Genomic DNA, 21025 nt, shown 5'->3' with positions numbered 1-21025 from the left:
AGATGGTTGGATGGCATCACCAACTCAACGGACATGAGTTTGAGCAAACTCCAGGACATAGTAAAGGACAGGGAAGCCTGCCATGCTGCAGTTTATGGGGTTGCAGAGTCAGACACAACTTAGTGACTGAACAACAACAACAACAACAACAAAAAACAGGTGAAAATATACCAGGTAAATATAAAGCATAAGAAATATCAGGGGGACTTCTCTGGTGGTCCAATGGCTAGGACTCTGTGCTCCCAAGGCAGGGCGCCCAGGTTCCACCCCGTCAGGGAAGTAGATCCCACATGCTCCGACTAAGACTGACTGCAGCCAAATAAATAAATAAATACTTGCTGTTGTTGTTATAAAGAAATATCAGAGAAGTAATTTTGATGTTTGATAAAAGAGAATTCAAGTTGAAAACATATAAGAAACAAGAGGAACATAATACAAGAAAATACAAACATCATGAACATACAAACACCAGTAATATAGCCTCAAACTATATAAAGCAACAGCTAACAAAACTTCTGGAAGAAATAAATAAAAATTATGGTTAGAAATTGTAATACACTCTTCTCAGAAACTGATTAAGGAGACAAAAAATAAACATAAATATAAAATAGCTGAATGATGTTATTGGTAAATTCATACTATTAGTCTATATATATATATAAAATTCTACACTCAACAAAAAGAAAATAAACACATGTGGATCATGTAATATTGAATAAACTCTAGGATGCAAAAGAAGTCTCAATCAGCTCCAAAGAATCATTATTACACAGGTTATAATTATGTTTCCTTATTATAATACAATAAAAAATTTAATTAATAGGTAATAAAATAGTTTTAAAAGAAATAGAAAGAAAATGAAAAGGGCTCTAGTGTTCATCAACAGTATAGAGAAATAAATTAGAGCATATTTAAACAATGAAATATGATACAGCAATGAAAACAAATCAACTCCATCAGTTTGGATAAAACAAGAGAGGAAGCTGCAAAAGAATCTCTGCATTATGGTACTGCTTACTTAAAGTGCAAGAACATGCAATACTAAATAACATATTGCTTAGGAATATGTATATAGGTGATCAAAATTATCTTTTTTAACCAAGAGAATCATAAACACATAATTGGGGATGGTGATGTTTGAAAGCAAACTTTGCCACCCCAAAATGAGTCCCTTTGGCTTGAAGATTCATTTAATTTTAAGAAACATAAGATTCAGGAAGTCTTTCTTTTTTGTTGTTGCTCTTCAGTCACTAGGTCGTGTTCAACTAGAGATCCCATGATCTGCAGCACGCCAGCTCCTCTGTCCTCCACTGTCTCCTTTAGTCTGTTCAAAATTCATGTCCATCGAGTCGGTGATGCCATCTCATCCTGTGCCACCCCCTTCTCCTTTTGCCTTCAATGTTTCCCAGCATCAGGGTCTTTTCCAATGAACCAGCTCTTTGCACCTTTTTACCTCCCCCTTAGCTGCCAAAAAGTGTCTATATTTATTTTTTGGTTGAGCTGGGTATTTGTTGCTTTTCGTGGGTTTTCTCTAGTTGCGGCCAGCAGTGGTGGGGGAGAGAGGGGTGCTACTCCTCCTTGCAGCGCCCTGGCTCCTCGTTGCACTGGCTTGTCCTTTTGCAGAACACAGGCTTGACTCAGTAGTTGTGGCGCATGGGCTTAGTTGCTCCACAGCATGTGGAATCTTCTAGAACCAAGGATCAAATCCATGTCCCCCTGCACTGGCAGATGGATTCTTATCCAGGGCGCCACCAGGGAAGCCCTGCCTAAAGAATTTAGATAAAAGCCAAAACAGAGCTATCACCAAAGATATCTGCAAAGAATCTAGGCTAGGTGTGGTAGGGCAAGATCAGAGTCCACTCCTATCCCATTGTCATGGCCCAGCAAACATTTATTTACCAAATATTTGCTTTTCCATCTCCGACTGAATTGTCTTCCTTCCCTCTGAAGTTCCAAACCACTGCTCCCTAAATTCCTCTTTTGTCTTTAGTTGAAGATGTTACTCAAAGTGAGGGTTTTGACCATTCTGGTGAGATACTAATATGCAGTTTTCCTGGGTCTTTCCCACATAAACATATTATTAGACTTCTGTTTTATTTTCTCCTGTTAATTGGTCTCATGTCAATTTAATTCTTAGACCAGGCAGAAGAACCTAGGAGGGCAGAGGAAAATATCTTCCTCCCCAACACTGGCTACAGCTATGGAGAAGGTCAGTGTAATAAATGATTACACGTGGAGGCCTTCGCCTAGATCTGTAAGTTTTGTTTGTTTTAAGGGACCTAAAGCAAATATTTTTTAATGTTTAAATTCAGAAAAGATTATAATTGGATGCTGTGCTATTTTCTGTACTTTTCTATATACATGAAATATTTCATCATTAGAATTGTAGAAAAAGAATATGAAAGGAGAGAGCGTCCATGAAGGGAAAGTAAGCCATAGACAAGGTAGGAAAAGTTGTTTAGCCTGAGATTTTCCCATGGAACTCACATCAGCAGCAAATGGAGGAGCCATATCTACAGGGTACAGAGAGAAAGAATGTAGGACCTGAGAATTTTATGCCCTGCCAAGCAGCAAGTCTCAAGCTGAAAGAACTCAGGAAATGCAGAAGCCAAGAGCCCTTTGAAATCCAATCAACCAAATAATTACTCAAATAAAGGATGTTGAAATGAAGCCAGGCTTAAAGGTCTGTTTGTGAGTGCTGAATTCATAGAACTAAAACTAAACTTGCCTTGGAAATCGTGGTTACAAAACAGAATATAAATATTGTATATGTCAACATTTTAAAATTAACTAATATAACTCTCAGCAATTGGTAGATTGGGAGAGGGGAAATGGAAGTAAACATAAATATACTGTTTTCCTCATCCTTCTGGTAGGTGATGAGGAGTTGTTTTTTCATCTCTGACTCTTTTACACATTAATATTTCTCATGATGAAAAATAATTTATCTGAAATTCAATAATTTGTTCATTTTCCCGCTGCTACTTGTCCCTTTTATCTACAAGCAAAACTTAAAATATCTTCTTTTATTATAAATAACGTGTACTGTGGTCCCATTTTTATAACTTTTTATTCTGTAATCAATCAGTCTCTCTAGCTATCTGTACTGATAGAGAGAGCACCAAATGATATTGAACAAATGGTTAATGTGTATTTCTGGACAGTGGGATAGTGATTAATTTTTTTTCTTTCTTCTCTGTACCTTGCTTCTTAATTTATTGTTCTTGTTGCTGCTACTGATGGATATGGGTCATGGGCATTCCTTTAGAAGGAGAAAAGATGACCTTGGCAGTTATTTCAAGAATGAATTGAAGCAGGATTTGTGGGAAGCAGAGAATACTGGCCCTTGCAGTGACAGGGAGATAGTGATGGCTTTGAAATGATGGGAAGGGTGGTGGTTCAGTGGTTAAGACTGTGCTTTCATTGCATGGGGCAGGGGTTTGATCCCTGGTCAAGGAACTAAGATCCTGCATGTCACATGGCCAAAAGAAAATTTTTTTTAATTTTTAATTGAAAAATTAATGAGGTGATGGGAAGGGCATTATAGAGAGAAAGAAGTGAATATTTTGAGATTTATTTTTAAATAAAAGGACTTGTTGATCAATTAGGTATGGGGAGTAAGATGTAAGGAAGAACCCAGGAAGACTTCTGGATTTGACTTGAACATGTGCAGATGGTTCAGTTCAGTTCAGTTCAGTCGCTCAGTCGTGTCTGACTCTTTGCGACCCCATGGATCACAGCACGCCAGGCCTCCCTGTGCATCACCATCTCCCCCACCATTAATATGGGAGGTGGGGTTGAGGAAACGGATCAGGAGGGAAAACCAAGAGTTTGTTGTTGGACCTGGTCAGTTTCATGTACTGTGAGTCATCCACATGGAAGTTCACTTATTCAACAAATACTGTGTGTGTGTGTGTGTGTTTGTGTGTGTGTGTGTGTGCGCTCAGTTGTATCCGGGTCCTTGTGACCCCATGGACTATAGCCCTCCAGGCTCCTCTGTCCATGGGATTTCCCAAGCAAGAATACTGGAGAGTGGGACATGGAAGCAACCCAGATGTCCATCAGCAGATGAATGGATAAGAAAGCTGTGGTACATATACACAATGGAGTATTACTCAGCCATTAAAAAGAATACATTTGAATCTGTTCCAATGAGGTGGATGAAACTGGAGCCTATTATATAGAGTGAAGTAAGCCAGAAAGAAAAACACCAATACAGTATACTAACACATGTATATGGAATTTAGTAAGATGGTAACGATAACCCTGTATGTGAGACAACAAAAGAGACACAGATGTATAGAACAGTCTTTTGGACTCTCTGGGAGATGGCAAGGGTGGGATGATTTGGGAGAATGGCATTAAAACATGTATAATATCATATGTGAAATGAATCGCCAGTCCAGGTTCGATGCATGGTACAGGATGCTCAGGGCTGGTGCACTGGGATGACCCAGAGGGATGGTATGGGGAGGGAGGTAGAAGGGGGGTTCAGGAGGGGGAACACGTGTACACCTGTGGCAGATTCATGTTGATGTATGGCAAAACCAATACAATATTGTAAAGTAAAAAATATATATATATATACTGGAGTAGGTTGCCATTTCCTTCTCCAGGGGATCTTCCCAACCCAGGGATTGAACCCAGTCTCTTGCATCTCCTGCATTGGCAGGCAGGTTCTTTACCACTGAGCCACCTGGGAAAACCCAACAAATATTAAGTACTTACTATGTGCTAGGCACTGGGGGACACTGCCGTGAACAAGCGAGACAATGAAATCTTCCCTTGTGGTGCTTGCAATGAACAACGAAGAAAAAGTAAAAGCACATGGAATTTTAGAGGTCATGAGTGCCATGCAGAAAAATAAAGCAGGCAGTGGGGATAGGGTATACCAGCCTGTGGAGAGGTTCAATTTTAAATAAAGTGATCAGGAAGGTTCTATTGGGAGAGTGACATTTGACCAAAGACCTTAAGTAGATGAGGGAGATGCCACGTGACTATCTGGGGAAGAGAACTGTGCTTTAGTACTGAAAGAAGGGGTTGTGAAAACCTCTCTTTATAGGCAGACTTTCGATTGGTAACTGAACTGGGAGGGTTTGGGGGGACGTTTTGTAAGACTGAACCCTTAACTGGTAGGTCTGATGCTGTCTCCTGGCAGATATTAGTGTCAGAATTGAGCTGAGTTTAGGACACCCTGCTTGGTGAAGTGGGGGAAAAACTCACACTCTAAAATTGGAATTGGTGTCAGAATTGCAGATGCTCTTTAGACAGAACCTCTTCTCTTCTCATTTCACTCTCTATCCCTTGCAAGCTCATCCATGCCCCATGCTTAGGTTTCCATCTATATGTCTCTGCTTCTCAACCTACCAATCTAGCCCTCTCCTCTGAACTCTGGTATGTATATCCAACAACTCCTTTGACATTACTACATAAAACTAAACTTGCTGTTTCCACACACCTACTCCCCCAAATCTAGGCCTCCAGTTTTCCCTGTGGCAATAAATGGCACCACCATCCATCTGGTTTCACAAGTCAGAAATATTGGTCTCCTGGACACCTGCCTCTCCCTGGTCCATTATGCCCAATCCATCAAGACCTGATGATTCTACCCCCTAAATCTCTCACAAATGCATCTGCTTCTCACATCTCCCCACCACCCCTCTCCCCACAATTCACTGTTCTTCATCTCTGTTTTATTCTTCTTTACACACCATATGATTTCCTTGTTTGCTTGCTGCTCATGTATCTCCACCTGACTAGACTCCAAGCTCCCCAGAGATAGAATACTGCCCGGCAGGTAATGAGCACTAAACAAGCACATGCTGATTGGGGTAAATGAGCCTGCATGCTCACTCTCTCTACCGGAGGTCAGGAGACAGTCGTAGGTGAGAGCCGCAGCTCCCAAATCAGACTGCCTGGGCCCCACCGCTTATCAGCCGTATGATCTCTGGTAAGTTATGCAACTTCTCTGTGCCTCGGTTTCCTCACCTGTCAAATGGGGATAACAGAAGTACTTACTTCATTGGATTCTGGGGATTAGGGATTTAGTATGTGTGAAACACTCAGAACAGTGCCTGTATAGAGTACATTTGTTTGTTTAGTTGCTAAGTCGTGTCTGATCCAACTCTTTGCAATGCTATGGACTGCAGCCCACCAGGTTCCTCTGTCCATGGGATTTCCCAGAAAGAATAGGGGAATTAGGTGTTATTTCATTCTCTGGGGGATCTTTCTGACCCAGGGATCAAACCCGCATCTCCTGCATTAGGCAGATGGATTCTTAACCACTGAGTCACCCGTTGTTCAGTCGTCCAGTTGTGTCTGACTCTTTGTGACCCCATGGACTGCAGCAGGCCAGGCTTCCTTGTCCTTCACTGGAGAAAACCAGAGAGCCACCAGAGAAACCTCGTATAGAGTAAGTACTCAGCAACAGTTAACTATTATTTGTTAAAGTATCTCTTCACTGGTCTCCCTGCCCCTACTTTACCCCTTCTCTTAATCTTTTCCATGTGGCAAAATAAGTGAAATTTTTCAAAATGCAAATCTGGGCACATCACACACCCAAGTGCGCGCGCGCGCGTGTGTGCACACATACACACACACACAGAGTCACACACACACTCACATTGCTGAAAGAAACCATTCAGTGGCTGTCAATCCTTAGCATGCCCCTGAGGGAACTCTCCAGCCTCATCTTGTTATTGGGCTTTAGCCACACGCACTTTCCCTTAGTAAAAAGGAGCTTCCTGCCACAGAAACTTTGCATATGATGGTCTATTTGGGTAGCACTTCTTCCCCTCAACTTTACTTTCACAATCTTCCCCTTGCCTGGATAACTTTTGCTCATCTTTTAAATCTCAAGAGTCACTTCCACAAGGACACTCCCCACTCCCAGACTAAATCAGGTTTCTTTGTTTAAAAATACTATAAGGAATTCCCTGTGGTCCAGTGTTTGGAATTCCCTATGGTCCAGTGTTTAGGACTCAGTGCTTTCACTATCATGACCCAGGTTTGATCCCTGATCCAGGAACTAAGATCCCACAAGAGGCCTGATGCAGGGGAAAAAAAATTTTTGCTGTAAATATGATCCCTTGGCAGTTGACCTCAGTTTGTAATCATCCACTTGTTTGTGTGATTGCATGGTTATTTGTTTTCTTCTCTAAACTGTAAGTCCCATAAAATCAGGAAACATATTTTTCCTTCTCTTTTTACTGCACTATCTACTGTGCCTGGCACATACAAGTACTATATTCATTTTTTTAATTTATTTTTTTGGCTGCACTGCCGGGATGGAACACATGCTCCTTACACTCCTTACAGTGGAAGCTCAAATTCTGAACAACTGGACCAGGGAAGACCCCAAAGAACTGTGCTCTGAATGAGTAAATGAATAAACAAATGAATGTTTCTTCAGCAGAAGCAACCACGACCACCATCCAGGGCCTATAAGGGGCTTAAATGCTTCATACTCACTGGGGCCAAGACATAGACACAGCCTCTGCCCTTTGGGCAGCCCACACAGAGTTAGGAATAGCAGGGGGCCTGAGCGGCAGGTCCACTGGTCAGATCAGCAGTGTGTCTTTAACTAAATCATGTCACTTCTCTGAGCCTCGATATCTTCATCTGTAAAATGTGGATTATGATTCCTATCTCATAGGGCTGCCAGGAGGACCACTAGAGCCTTGGATGAGAAAAGTTGTTTCAAAACTTTTAACACTGGACTTACAGAAAGGACTGCTTTGTTTTCTGAAAGGGACTTTACTAGGAATAGAAATGGAACAGAAAATCAAAATGTATAGGAAATACAAAAGCTGACCCAGGTGGTTTTAGGGTTCTTACCCTAATGTGGGAAGATAACCCAGGTTCTCACCCTGTAGAATGACAAGCCTGGAGACAGATGGGTTTGATGGGCACAATTTATTGGGTACCCACCCCCTTAGTCCCAATAGTTTAGATACTAGGGCAGGCCAGTGTGAGACCCCAGACAGAGGGACCCTTCTCAGCTCCACTGTGGGACCCCCACAGGAGCCTGTTTCTGGGCCCCATCCCCCTGCTCTGCTCAGGCCCTGCTCACGCCATCTGGTCCCTGACTCCTGGGTGAGGGAGAAAGCCTGGCCCTTTGCTGGCCCCAACACTCCCCAGGGAGGCCTCCAGCTGAGCTGCCTGACCTCGAAGAGGCTGCTTTTGTTCCTTTGGGGCCTCTCTGGCTCCAGGCCCTGGAGCTCAAGCAGTGACTGTTGGTAAGCTTCTCTGACCTCCACTGAAGCTCAGCATCATCGCCAGCGCTCTAGGGTTACACTTAGAACCCTCTAGAAATAAGCGGCTAACTGGGGTCACACATCTGCTCATTTCCCACCTGCTGTTCTAAACTCTTGATGGGTAAAGTGTTGGTCTCCAGGCACAAACCAGGGACAGTGAAGGGAGCTCTATTCTGAGTTGCCTCCGGGATTTTTCATGGCATCCTCACAACTTAGGCTTTAAGGAACTACCACATCAAGTCCTTGGCAAAAGGCTTGTACACAGAAAACTACAAAAGATTGCTGAAAGAAATTAAGGAAGTCACAAATAAAGGGAAAGACATCCCAGATTCATGGATTGGAAGGCTTAATATAGTTTAATGTTCATACTATCCAAAGTGACCTAGAGAGTAAATGAAATCCCTATCAAAATCCCAATGGCATTTTTTTCAGAAATAGAAAAAAACTATCCTAAAATTAATATGGAATCTCAAAGGACCCCAAGTAGTCAAAACAATCTTGAGAAAGAAGAATAAAGCTGGAGGCCTCACACATCCTGATTTCAAAACACATTACAAAGCTACAGTAATCCAAACAGTATGGACAGGCAAAAAGACAGACATACAGGCCAATGGGCCTGAGTGGAGAGCCCAAAACTACACCCTCACATATTTGATTGAATGATTTTCAATAAGGATATCAACACCACACAATGGGAAAGTGATAGTCTCTTAAATGGTATTAGGAAAACTGGATATTCATATACAAAGGAAAGAATCTGGACCCTTACCTTACACCATATACAAAAATTAACTCAAATGGGAACCTAAACATAGACCTGAAACTATAAAACTCATAGAAGAAAAGTTACGGAGACAGCCTCATGACATTGTAACAAGCCAATATTCCTTGACATCAAATACTTTGGCCACCTGATGCAAAAAACTGACTCATTGAAAAAGACCCCGATGCTGGGAAAGACGAAAGGTAGGAGGAGAAGGGGACGACAGAGGATGAGATGGTTGAATGGCATCACCGACTCGATGGACGTGAGTTTGAGCAAGCTCAGGGAGTTGGTGATGGACAGGGAAGTCTGGCGTGCTGCAGTCCATGGGGTCTCAAAGAGTCAGTCAGACACGACCGAGTGACTAAATCAAACTGAAGTGATGACACCAAAAAAAAGTAACAAAAAGCAAAAAAAAAAAAAAAAGAAAGAAAGAAACCAAGTAACAAATAGACAAATGACACCATATTAGACATATAGTTTGACTGCAAGCTCATACTGAGGCAGGTCACTTTTAGAAGGTTGAGGGTCTGTAAACGGAGAAGGCAATGGCACCCCACTCCAGTACTCTTGACTGGAAAACCCCATGGATGGAGGAGCCTGGTGGGCTGCAGTCCATGCGGTTGCAAAGAGTCAGACACAACTGAGCGACTTCACTTTCACTTTTCACTTTCATGCATTGGAGAAGGAAATGGCAACCCACTCCAGTGTTCTTGCCTGGAGAATCCCAGGGACAGGGGAGCCTGGTGGGCTGCCATCTATGGGGTTGCACAGAGTCGGACACGACTGAAGTGACTTAGTAGCAGCAGCAGGATCTGTAAAGGATTCCAATAAAACTGTAAAACTGTTTATGACTGTGCATCTTTTGAAAAACCTTAAACCTTGGGGTACACTTTCTGGAGTTGGAAACCACTGATCCAGACCCCTGCAGGCTAGAACTCCTGCCCTATTTCTCCTGGGGGCATGTGCTGTCTTTCCATGTCAGGGAGGAAACACAGAAGCTGTCATTGTCCCCCACATCAGGTGTAACGCCTAACTCTGCCTCCCACACCCCTCTTTCTTTGCACCCCACTTCCTCATCCCATAAACTTCTCTGTGTACTAGAATCATCTATGGATGAGAATTTAGTATCTCAGTCCTACTCATGACTCAACATGAGAGTCGTGGCCCCTCTCTCCTGGAATTGCAGTGAGAACTAAATGGGATGCAGTGTGTGCCCAGAAGTTGAACGTGAGTTGAGTTTGGGCTATGAGGGCCCAGAGGTAACGACATGTGACCTTGGCCCTTCAAGGAGGAGGGAAGAAGTTGCTGACCCTTTGCTGACAGCACCTGCAGGGTCCCAGAGTCCTCCTTTCTTCCTCTGCCCTTGGGGTTTCTCATGAGATTCCCCCTTGCTGCTCCCTTGCCTTAGGGCCCCTGGCAAAGATCACCAAAACAAGAGGAGGTTCCAAGGAGTGGAAAGGCTTTAATAAACACGACAAAGGGACTGGGTGAGGGGGAGGAAAACTCCAGATCAAGCCTTTTTCCCATTTCAGTGGCTGAAGAGGAGGGAGGGGGCTCGACCCTGTTCCCAGACCCTGTTTCCAGACCCAGAGGCAGCTGGAGGACAATCCCTGGAAGTCTCCTCTACCCAGCAGAAGGGCTGAAGGGAGAGCGAGAGAGAAGTCCTTGCTGGTTCTGCCAGGAACCCGGGAGACCTGAAGCAGCAAGCTGACCTCTGAGGTCAGGAGAGGCCTGGAATCAGGCAGGAACATCGGAAGTCAGAAGGGTAGATGGACTGAACAGGTAGGGAAACTCTTGGGTCCCCATACAGCATTGTCACAGAGGGGCCCCAGGGTCCTCTGGCTCCAGGGACTGAGACCCACAGGGAGGCACCCCCAGACTGAGACACTCACAAAGGGGCCCTGACGTTTCCCCTTACCCTGTTCCGCTATGGTCCTAGGAGGGTCTAGAGGGAGAAGAGAGGACGGGCCTGGGTGGGCAGAGGAGGCTGAGGAGGGAGCCTAGGAAGGGCGTGGCGGGAGGGATGGCGGGAGGGCCTCTAGCTGCTGCTCTGCTGCTCCTGCTGACGGATAAGGTTGGCGATAGGGCTAGTGATGCCGCCTATCAAGGTCCAGTACTCATCAAAGCTGATGCGCCCGTCGTGGTTGGCATCCAGGTTCTGGATGAGCTTGTCAGCAGCCTTCCGGTTCCCCGTGTCCTGGGGGAGAATCAAGGATTAGCAGTGCTGATGTGGCAGCTCTACAGCGGCCCCAGGCAGGACCCCAGGCCTGGGCTGCTGCTGCCTTCGGAAAATGGGAACAGAGCCCTCACTGGCTCAGGCCTGGGCACGCTGAAGACAGAGGCCTGCGTGGAGTTGAGACCCTGGTTGGGGTGGGGGGCAGGACTCTGAAAGGACAGAGAAAGCGGTCGGGAATGACACTCAGAGGGGACAGGGCTTTGGGGGCTGAGGAGGGCCAGGCCCCTGGGTCGGGGGAAGCTCACCGTCAGCATATGGTTGAGCTCTTTCTGAAGCATCTTCCGGAAGCTGCTCTTGCTGATCTTGTTCTTGACCAGGCTGTGCTTGGAGACGTATTTGTAGAAGTTTTCCACCAGGACGACCACCGCCTTCTCTAGCTCCGTGTAGGAGTCCGCCATCTCACTGCCTCACGCCTCACGGGGCCTGGGCGCCAGGATGAGGGGAAGAGAGGACAGCTCACAGACCACATCTCTGCCTAGGTCTCCCAGCCCCTGTCCTCCCGCTGGTCCCACCCCCTGGGCTCCTGCCCCCCATGCTAGCCGGCCAGACCCCGGACCTCGGGAGGAGGGAGAGAAAGGAGAACCCAAGAACCCAGGCTGAACGTGGAGGTGGGCCTGGAATGAGAACTATGTGTCTCCTCTCATCCAGGTGATCTCCAGCTCAACCGCCTCAGCAGGTTTTCCAGGCCCTTCCCCAGCCCCAGGCACTGGGCTTGTCAGAGCCCCAGAGAGAAGAGAGGATCCGTGGGAAGACAGAGAGTGCCAGCACCCATCCCTCTGCCCTCTCCATACCCAGCCTACCCAGGGTCCCTGCCCCGGGAACAAGTATCAGCTAGAAACTCATAGGATGGGCCACGGGGGCTGGGGAGGGACAGGAGCCATGTCCCCCACCCCCCAGGTGGCCTGAGACCTGGCCCCAGGCCACAAAGCAGGAGGCAGACTTAGGATCTCCCTAATCCTTCAGCTGGGCTCCAGGACGGTACATTCAGGGTCTCAGGCCATGGCTGTCCTTCTCTGGTTAAACAATATCCTGATACACCAGGTCAGGCTTTGTGCAGGTCCCCACCCACCCCCGGCTAGCCTAACCTCCCTCATACCCACCTCGAAATATACAGCAGGATCCAAGGACCACCCCCCCACCCCATTACCTAAGGAGGAGCCAGGCCTGGTCCTGCCCCAGCTGGAGACAGCTGGAGATGGAGCCTCCGAAGCCAGCCAGAGGCTACAACACGTCACCCCCTCGCCCCAGGACAAAAGGCACTCACATTCCAAGCGGATACAGCCAACAGAATAACAGGATATGAGGGGAGCAGGCGGATCTACTCTGTGAGTCACCACCCATGCCCAGAGCCCCCCCAAGTGAACCCTGGCAAATGAGCCTTCCCTCCCACCCCCAAGCCCAAGGATGAGTTGCAGCCACCTTGCCCGTTGGTCCTGGCTCTGGACGATGGACACCGTTATCAGGGCATCCCGTGGTTCGCTTTGGAAGGGAGGTCCGCTTCCCTGGCCCACCACAGCTCCCACCCCTGCCACCTGCTCTCTAATCCCCTCTTGGCCCTCCATCCCTCTTCCTGGGCCCTTTACCCTGCCCTCTCCACCTAGCTGAAGCCTGCCCAAACCCCACCTCCTGGGGGAGGTTGCCCTGGCCCTTGCCGTCAGTACCCCCCTCCCCTGACTCCCACAGACTCTCAGCCGCTGTCGGCTGGGCCCACTAGCTAGTATGGCTGCAATCTCTTCTAAGATCTTCTCTCCTCAGACACCAGACATTCCTTGACGCAAGGATGGTGTTTCTTACATGCAGCCACTGCGTTTCCTGAACCAAACAATAGGACACGGAGACTTTGGGACCACTTTTTAAAACCCAAGATATACAACCATCTCTGCATCTCCCCTGGCCCACATGACCTGGTCAATGCCTTGCTCAAGGTAGAGGTTCTATAAATATTTCACCTCCTTCCAGCCCTGACGCTAGGCAGCCAAGGTCCCTGATAAGATGTCTCTTCTATGAAACTTCTTCTAAAGGAAGGGTGAGTTCAGAAGGACAAAGCCAGGATGCAGGAAGGAAGGAGAGTTGAGAGGGAGAGAGGTCAGGCTGAGGCGACTCTAACCAGGTATTCTCCCCTTCTCTCTGCAGCCTCGTCCACCTGACCATCTGGCCTGTGGCCAGAAAGATGAAATATGGAACCAGAAATATAGGAAACCCTACTCTTTTTCCAGTGAAAGTGAAAAATGAAAGTGTTAGTCGCTCAGTTGTGTGCAACTCTTTGCAACTCCCGAGGACTGTATATAGCCCGCCAGGTTCTTCTGTCCAGGGAATTCTCCAGGTAAGAATACTGGAGTGGGTTGACATTCACTTCTCCAGGGGATCTATCTACCTGACCCAGGTCTCCCGCACTGCAGGCAGATTCTTTTCTATCTGAGCCACCAGGGAAGACATCTTTCTTTATTGTGTGTAATTGTGTGGTTCAATGTTCACACCTTTGTGAGACTTTCATACAAACGCTCTAACATTCACAAATGAAGACAAAAGTGTTTCAGCCCGTGAACCGTCTGCCTTCCTGCCCCCGGATGCGGAATGGGCCACGCCTGTGACCAGTATTCCTGAGAATTCCTGATGCTGCATTCATGTCAGCAAGAATTTTATCAACTACTCCCAACTAACCTTGGGAGTGGGAGAAAGTTCAGAGAACCCTTGACTTTACCCATCCCAGACCTTGTTCCCCAAATGAGGAATCCTGAGGGAAATAAGAATAGGAAAGGGAGGGACTCCCCTGGTGGTAGGATGGATGAGAATCCGCCCACCAATGACATGGGTTTGATCACTGTTCTAAGAAGATTCCACCTGTAACAGAACAACTAAGCCCAGGGAACACAACTACCAAGCCTGCGTGCTCTAATGCCTGAGCCGCAACTACTGAAGCTCTCGTGCCTACAGCCTGTGCTCCATAGCAAGAGCAGCCCCCACAGTGAAACCTGAACAGCGCAACTAGAGAGTAGTTTGCAGTCACCCCAACTAGAGAAAGCCCATGCACATGGACAAAGACCCAGTGCAACCATAAGTAAATAAATAAACGATTAAAATAAAAAAGGAGAGCAAATGGGAAGAAATGGGTTTGGGGGCAATGTGCCACTGTCCCTCTCCCTGCTGGTCACCCACTCCCCTCCCACCACCTGCCTTCTTGGAGCCCAGTCCTGCCCTTCCTTTTTACCATGTCTCATGGCACCCCACTCCAGTATTCTTGCCTGGAAAATCCATGGGTGGAGGAGCCTGGTAGGCTGCAGTCCATGGGGTCGCAAAGAGTCAGTCAGACACGACTGAGTGACTAAATCAAACTGAAGTGATGACACCAAAAAAAAGTAACAAAAAGCAAAAAAAAAAAAAAAAGAAAGAAAGAAACCAAGTAACATAGACAAATGACACCATATTAGACATATAGTTTGACTGCAAGCTCATACTGAGGCAGGTCACTTTTAGAAGGTTGAGGATCTGTAAACGGAGAAGGCAATGGCACCCCACTCCAGTACTCTTGCCTGGAAAATCCCATGGATGGAGGAGCCTGGTGGGCTGCAGTCCATGGGGTCGCAAAGAGTCAGACACAACTGAGCGACTTCACTTTCACTTTTCACTTTCATGCATTGGAGAAGGAAATGGCAACCCACTCCAGTGTTCTTGCCTGGAGAATCCCAGGGGCGGGTGAGCCGGGTGGGCTGCCATCTATGGGGTTGCACAGAGTCGGACACGACTGAAGCGACTTAGCAGTAGCAGCAGCAGCCTCTATCTGGCAAGACATAGGTGAGCTCCCAGGAGACATCTCAGCACCTCCTGTCAAGCGCACAGTCACCCAGCGAGGTAGGCTTCAGATCCCAGGCTTCCCAAAATTCCCCACCCCACCTTCTAGTCAACCGGACAACTCCGGAGTTAAAAAAACGCTCTTCTTTTTTCTGAAGGAAAGATATCAGAGGCTAATAGTCAGGTGTCATCACCTCCCTCCCCTGGGGGCCAGGAGACAGGCCCTCACTACACCCATGCCAAGGCCACCTGCCCCTCCTGCCTACCAGGCCACAGGGTCCCCAGACAAGGGGCTGGGGGGAAGGGAGGTGGTGGGCCTTCCCCTCAGCCCCTCCCTGGGAAGGGCGGGGCAGGAGGTAACTAGTGCACTGACTTTCCTCTAAGCAGATCCTGTCCTGAGAGTGATGGGGGAGCTGGACTGTATACTACAGCCTTCAGAAAAAGCAGTAATAGAAGGACTCATCCTGCAAAGGACCCTCTCAGCTGGGTCCCCGACCCGCAGGCAAAGTTCTCATTGTCTTCACCTTGGCTGATTCATCATTGAGCAACTGAGAGGCCCCCACCCCCACCCCGCCCACCTCAGCCCAGCTTGCTGACTTCTCCAAAAGCTCAAATTGCCCTGACACCACCTTCCTGGGTCTCAGTCACTCCAGCCCCACCCTGTCACCCCCAGGCACTGGGCCCCACCCCTCCAAGGGCCTCTTCTTCACCCCCTCATCTGTTTAACTCCCCAGTCCCCTTCCACATGGAGCCCACACCCTCTAAAACTCACCTTTTCTTCCCCACTCCACACATACTTCTTGAGTCTTAAATTGTTCCCAAGTTTTGGGATATGTCCCTGGACTCCTATCCCTCCTAGTCATCTCTCCTCTAGAGCCTAGTCCACCCTCAAGCTTAAATTTGGCATTCTCTGCATCCCTTCCATTGACCTCACTCCTGTATCCACCATTCATTTGCTTACTCATTCATTCATTGACTCATTCATTCACTCATTCGTTTCTTTCTTAATTCACTCATTTGCCCCAGCTGTCTGCAAAGCACAGGAAGGCAAAATCTACCACCAGGCTGGTAATGCTTTGCTCTATATGCAAGGCTGTTCCAAACTACTTCTCCAGCCTCTACAGCTCCACTGTCTGTCCCCCCTCCTCTAGCTCTTTTCCCAGTCCCAGAATATCTCAAACAGGTGTCCCTGCCTCACTCCTCCTCACCCTCACAGAACTCACAGCATCTAATACACAAATATACATAATCAAGGAATTCTGCCATTTCTGAACCTCTCTGCTTGGGTGACCCATCTACCTTCCAAACGCTTCTGCTTTCAGAGTGTGTAGCTGGAGGCAGAAACCTGTTTATCTGAATTTTTTTTCCAGACAAGTTACGCTGGAGGAGCTTGCTATGGACACACACATACAGCTGCACTTGGCCTCACCAACACCCAGCCGGCGCCTCTCTAGCCGAAGGGGAAAGTGGGAGCCCTGCTCCCCAGCACTCCGGGGCTCCATCTCCCAGCATCCCTGCCCCCACCGCCACCCTCCTGGGCAGGGCAGGGCAGGGGAATGCTCCATAGGGCCGGTGGCTCCACCGAGCAAAGCAAGTCAAGCCAGAACCTGCCTGGGTCCTGAGGTAGAGGAGAAGCTGCCCAGTTTCCCAGCCCCTCTCCTAGAACTCGGGCTCCAGGGGGCCTCACCCAGGTTTCTCCTGGTCTCAGAGCACTGGGACCTGCTGGAGTCAGAGCTACAGAGAGGCCACCCAGGAGCTGCCTCCCCTCCTCAGGCTGCTCTCAGACCCCCTCGGCCCTTGCTGGCTCCTCCTGGACTTCATCACCTGTTCCAGGACACAGGCCTCAGAGCCCAGCGAGGCCTGTGTCCAGGGTCTGGCTATTCCCCAACCCCCACCAACACACATCTGCCCTGAACTGTGAGTGAAAATCGGAGCAAAGCTCAACACTTTACCCGGTGGCCCAACCCAGGGAGACGATCCCAGGCAGCTGCTGGGCTGGGGAAGGGGGTCTCACCACTGCAACCACTCCTCTGAAGCCCTCTCCAGCCCCCGACCCCACTAGAAAGCTCCATTCCCAAACTGGCTTTGGGGGAAAGTTAACAATTAATGAAACCTTCCTGCTCAGTCTCTGCAGGGCCCCTCTCCTCAGGCCCCCTTCACCGCCCCTTGTCCCGGCCTCCCAAGCCTGCGGGGGCCCCTCCAGCAGCCCCAGACCTCCCAGGATGGGCCTGAGGTGCTCACCTGCCTTCTCGGTCCACTTCCTCTCCTGCAGGGCTCTGGGGCCTGGGCTCTGGCACTGCCAAGCAGCTCCCCACGCTCAGCCCAGCCAGGACTCCTCCCCGCTGCACTCCCAGATTCTGTCCCACTCCCTCCCGGCCCTGCCCGGCGGAGCTGGCTCGGTGGGGAGGTAGTCACTGAACTCCCTCTCGACTGGGCCCTGGGGTTGGGCCCTTGTTAAAGGGATACACACCTTTTTTAACACCCTTCCGCCCCCACCCCAGAGGGAGTGGTAGAGGTGGTGCTCCCCCAACCCCACCCTCCTCGTCCCCCAGGCTCCAAGCAGAATTTACAACTTCGAGAAAGGAAGGGAAGGACAGTCACCTGCCCTACTCACCAGGGGTCACTGGGAGCCCAGTTTCAGCGGCCCCTAACAGACAAGTTCAGTTAGCATTCCAGGCCAGCCTGGCTGGCCACAGAAAATATGACTGTTTGGGATTTCAAGAGTAATGCCCATTTCTGTCAGCTCCAGTCAGAAGGATCCAGAGTGTGGCTCCTGTCTTCCCCATTCAGTGCATGCATCCCTAAGACCTCATGTGCAACAGAGAATTCTTCTGAAAACGACCCCTCCATCCCTTTCTCTGAAATACCATAGGAAACTGGTCAGGGATGTCCCAGAGGCAAAAGCTGACTCCAGGAGGGCCCCATCCCCCGTTCCAGTGACTTCAGCTCCCTGGGCTCTCACTCTGCGTCAGCCTCTCTGTTGAGTAGTCACATCACATGTCCGATCCCATTTTTACAGATGAGGAAACTGATACTCTGAGATGATGCCCCCAAGTTCCAAAGATAGTAAGCGGCAGAGCTGAGATTCAACCCCAGGTCGGTCAGCCCGTTTCACAGCCTCACGGCTCCCTCGCTGCTAGTCATGCAGGCCCCAGCACACCTGGGTTCATGTCCTTCTCCCCACGTGTGCATACATGCCCCGCTCTCCTGCCAGAAGGCCAGGCCACTGGCAAAGTACAGCTTGATCCTCAGAAAGGACCAGGTCTCCCACCTTTTAGGCCTGGTGCCCTCCTCAACCCACATTCACGGGAGAGTGTGAGTCCCCCCAGTCACTTCCGCTGCCGACCACTGCACCTCCACGTGAACCCTGCCACCCAATGACTCTGCTATTCACCCGCACTCACCCCAACTCCTTCTTACCCATGGACCCTTGGGATGGGAGGTAGACCAATCAAGACAACATCTTTCATTTTTTTCCATTTTTTTTATTAATCAAATGATACAAAACAACCATCATCCTGTAAATGCCCAAGCGCCCAGCTGGTCCTCTCACTCCCAAGTCCCCGTCCTCAGCCTCTCCCCGAGCCTGCTCTTTCTCCCTTCCCCTTTCCTAAGCCAGGGAGACAGGGTCCTGAGAGGAGGCTGAAGCACAGCTAGGGACAGGGAGGGAGAGCACTGGACAGTTTGGGTTGGGGAAGAGATTAGGAGGGGTAGTTTCATAGAGACCCTTCTTAGTACCAAATGTCCATCCCTATTGCCACACCCTCCAAATCATTTCCCACAGCTCAGCTCCTCTCTGCCCTTCCCCACTACTAAATGATGTGGCCCTTACACCATCCTCAACCCTCCAGCAGCCTTCCACATATGTCCCTGGCCCCAACGGCTCCCCGAGCCTCCCCTTGGTGGGGACCCCTGGACTCATAAGCTCCACAGGGATGAAGTGCACAGAGGCCCCAGAAGAGCCATTATGAACCTGAACCCTGCAGAGGCGAGCCAGATGGGGCTGGGGAATAGTGTGGGGGTGGTGGAGAGAGGTGTTTAAGGTCCCCTTTCCCCAGCATCCCACCCGACCCATCCAGAATTCCAGGGGAAGGTTTTCAGCTCCCCTGGACAGCATTCTCCAGCTTCACACTCTTGGCTGCTTCTCCAATCAGCTCCCAGAAGCTCCCGAACTCCAGTTTAGAGTCGTTACAGTTGCCCAAGTTGGCAATTTTCTCTTCCAGCCCACAGTTGCTCTGCAAGGAGGGAAGACACCACAGCTCAGACAGGCAGTACCTTTCAACCTTCCCACCACACCCTGCCCAGGGGCAGGAAGCAGGACCTGAGCCTGCCTGGCATTGACAGAGGAAGGGCTAGGGGTTGCCAGTGCCAGGGGCTGTGGCAGCGTGGGTGGGGTCTTGGAGCACTTGCTTGGGAAGTCAGGGTACTGCCTGGGGCGGGGTTCACTCTCTCAGTACCGGCATGAGGTGGGGCAGCTGCTGGGTGACCAGGTCCCGGAGCTCGGAGGGAGTCAGCGTCTCCTTCCCACCCTCCACCGAATACTGGTGGAAATTCTTGATCAGGGTCTCAATGGCCCTCTCCACATCACTGAGTTCCTGGGCATCCTAAGGACAAGAGACATCACCCATGTTAAGGAGGCCTCACCCACCCTATGACAGCCTGCTTCCCCAGGAGCCTGACAGAGCCAACAGAATAAGACAGCTGACAGGCCCATGGGCCCTCGCCCACCCCCAAAGCCCAGCATCCAGCACCCTTTGCCCCCACTGTCCTCTGCCCTCAGCCATGGGTTGGACAAGGCTTCCTCCCCGCCTCCCCCAGCCTCCAGGCAGGGCAGGTCCTAGCATGAGGCCCAAGCATCCTCTTCAGGGGGGCCCATCTTCATCACCCTGTGTGGGCACCAGAGAGGAGGTTCAGGTCTCACAGGCAGGGTCTGGAGTGCAGAGCAAGGCCAAGGTGAGGGGACAGAAGTCAGTGGGGGACACAGACCCTCAGGGTGAAGGAGAGGAGCGGGAACAGGAAGGTCAGGAATGAATGGGCCCACCTCAGCGTTGGCTGACCGACACTGTCCCATGATGCTCGACGCGCTTGGCCCTGTGGTGAGAGTTTTGTCGTCCTACAGCAGGCCCCAGAGGAGCTGATGGCTCATGATCTGCTCAGAGGAGAGGGGCAGCTGAGCTAAGGGGAGAACTCAGCATTTCTTGCTCAACTATCCCCTTTGGCTGCACCCCAGATATTCTGTGCCTCACCCAGGGGTTCAGAGCCAACACCACATAAGCCCTTCCCTGCCCAGGCTCCAGGAGCTAAGGTCACAGCCCCAGGCCTACTATCTAGAGGCCTCTCCTCAGCCCCCCCACTGTTCTGTACATACACACACACACACACACACGCACACACACACACCCCAGCCTCCAGGGCCTGGTCCCCCAGACCTTCCCCAGCCAGACTAAGCTAGGATAGGCTAAGCATGCCCTCTGAACCTGGTTCAATCCATTTGGGTGAAAAGCCCTGGGTCTCCTTACCCGCTGGCAGCCTCTGAGACAGGACTGAAGAAGCTAGCTCACCTGAGCTCAGCTCTTATACCTGGGCGGAGGGAGGGGAGGCAGGGGGCTGGGCCTCCCAGCTCTGGCTGGGCCACCCAGCTCTAGCTGCCGCCTGGACTGTGAGCCTGCAGTAGGGGCTCCACCTCCTAGGGCCCCACCTCCATTGGCTGCAGTTCCGGGAGCCCGCCCCGTCCTGGCCGAGAGGAGGGAATCGTGGAGAAGCTGGGTCTGGGATCCCCCTGGCCCCAGACCAGCAGGCAGAGTCCAGGGAAGAAAGGGGAGGAGAGGCTGCTGAGGGAGAGAGGGAAGACTTGGAAACACAGTGGCGCAAAGCCTGGGAGGAAAGGCCTGGAGGAAAAGTAAGACAGAGAAGCAGAGGGGCTCTGAGAGGCCCTGAGTCAACCACCAGGAAAGGAGAAGAGGCTGGTCAGGGCGGGTT

General features: G+C 49.8%; 2 protein-coding genes across 6 annotated transcripts; both read right to left on the bottom strand.

Annotated features, from left to right (window-relative positions):
* Window positions 1-10458: 10458 nt before the first annotated feature.
* Window positions 10459-18029, bottom strand: S100A16 (S100 calcium binding protein A16). Of its 4 annotated transcripts, none has more exons than XM_010838417.1 (3): window positions 17914-18029; window positions 11503-11680; window positions 10459-11218 (listed from the first exon to the last, which is right to left on the bottom strand). In XM_010838417.1, the coding sequence occupies exons 2-3, from the start codon at window positions 11653-11655 to the stop codon at window positions 11060-11062; spliced, it is 312 nt and encodes a 103-aa protein (XP_010836719.1). In that variant the 5' UTR covers window positions 11656-11680; window positions 17914-18029; the 3' UTR covers window positions 10459-11059. The 4 variants fall into 4 exon arrangements, with proteins under 4 accessions (XP_010836719.1, XP_010836717.1, XP_010836718.1 ...); XM_010838415.1 differs by lacking the exon at window positions 17914-18029 and adding an exon at window positions 12405-12543; XM_010838416.1 differs by lacking the exon at window positions 17914-18029 and adding an exon at window positions 12358-12525.
* A 481-nt stretch (window positions 18030-18510) lies between these two features.
* S100A14 (S100 calcium binding protein A14) lies at window positions 18511-20986 on the bottom strand. Of its 2 annotated transcripts, none has more exons than XM_010838412.1 (4): window positions 20608-20986; window positions 20088-20195; window positions 19504-19650; window positions 18511-19281 (listed from the first exon to the last, which is right to left on the bottom strand). In XM_010838412.1, the coding sequence occupies exons 2-4, from the start codon at window positions 20115-20117 to the stop codon at window positions 19144-19146; spliced, it is 315 nt and encodes a 104-aa protein (XP_010836714.1). In that variant the 5' UTR covers window positions 20118-20195; window positions 20608-20986; the 3' UTR covers window positions 18511-19143. The 2 variants fall into 2 exon arrangements, with proteins under 2 accessions (XP_010836714.1, XP_010836713.1); XM_010838411.1 differs by having other exon boundaries at window positions 20566-20984.
* Window positions 20987-21025: the final 39 nt, after the last annotated feature.

This window comes from Bison bison, unplaced genomic scaffold (assembly GCF_000754665.1).
Source record: "Bison bison bison isolate TAMUID 2011002044 unplaced genomic scaffold, Bison_UMD1.0 scf7180017864093, whole genome shotgun sequence".
Classification (NCBI taxonomy): Eukaryota; Metazoa; Chordata; class Mammalia; order Artiodactyla; family Bovidae; genus Bison; species Bison bison.
Note: the sequence above shows the minus strand (reverse complement) of the source record. Positions and strands in the feature narration are given on the sequence as shown.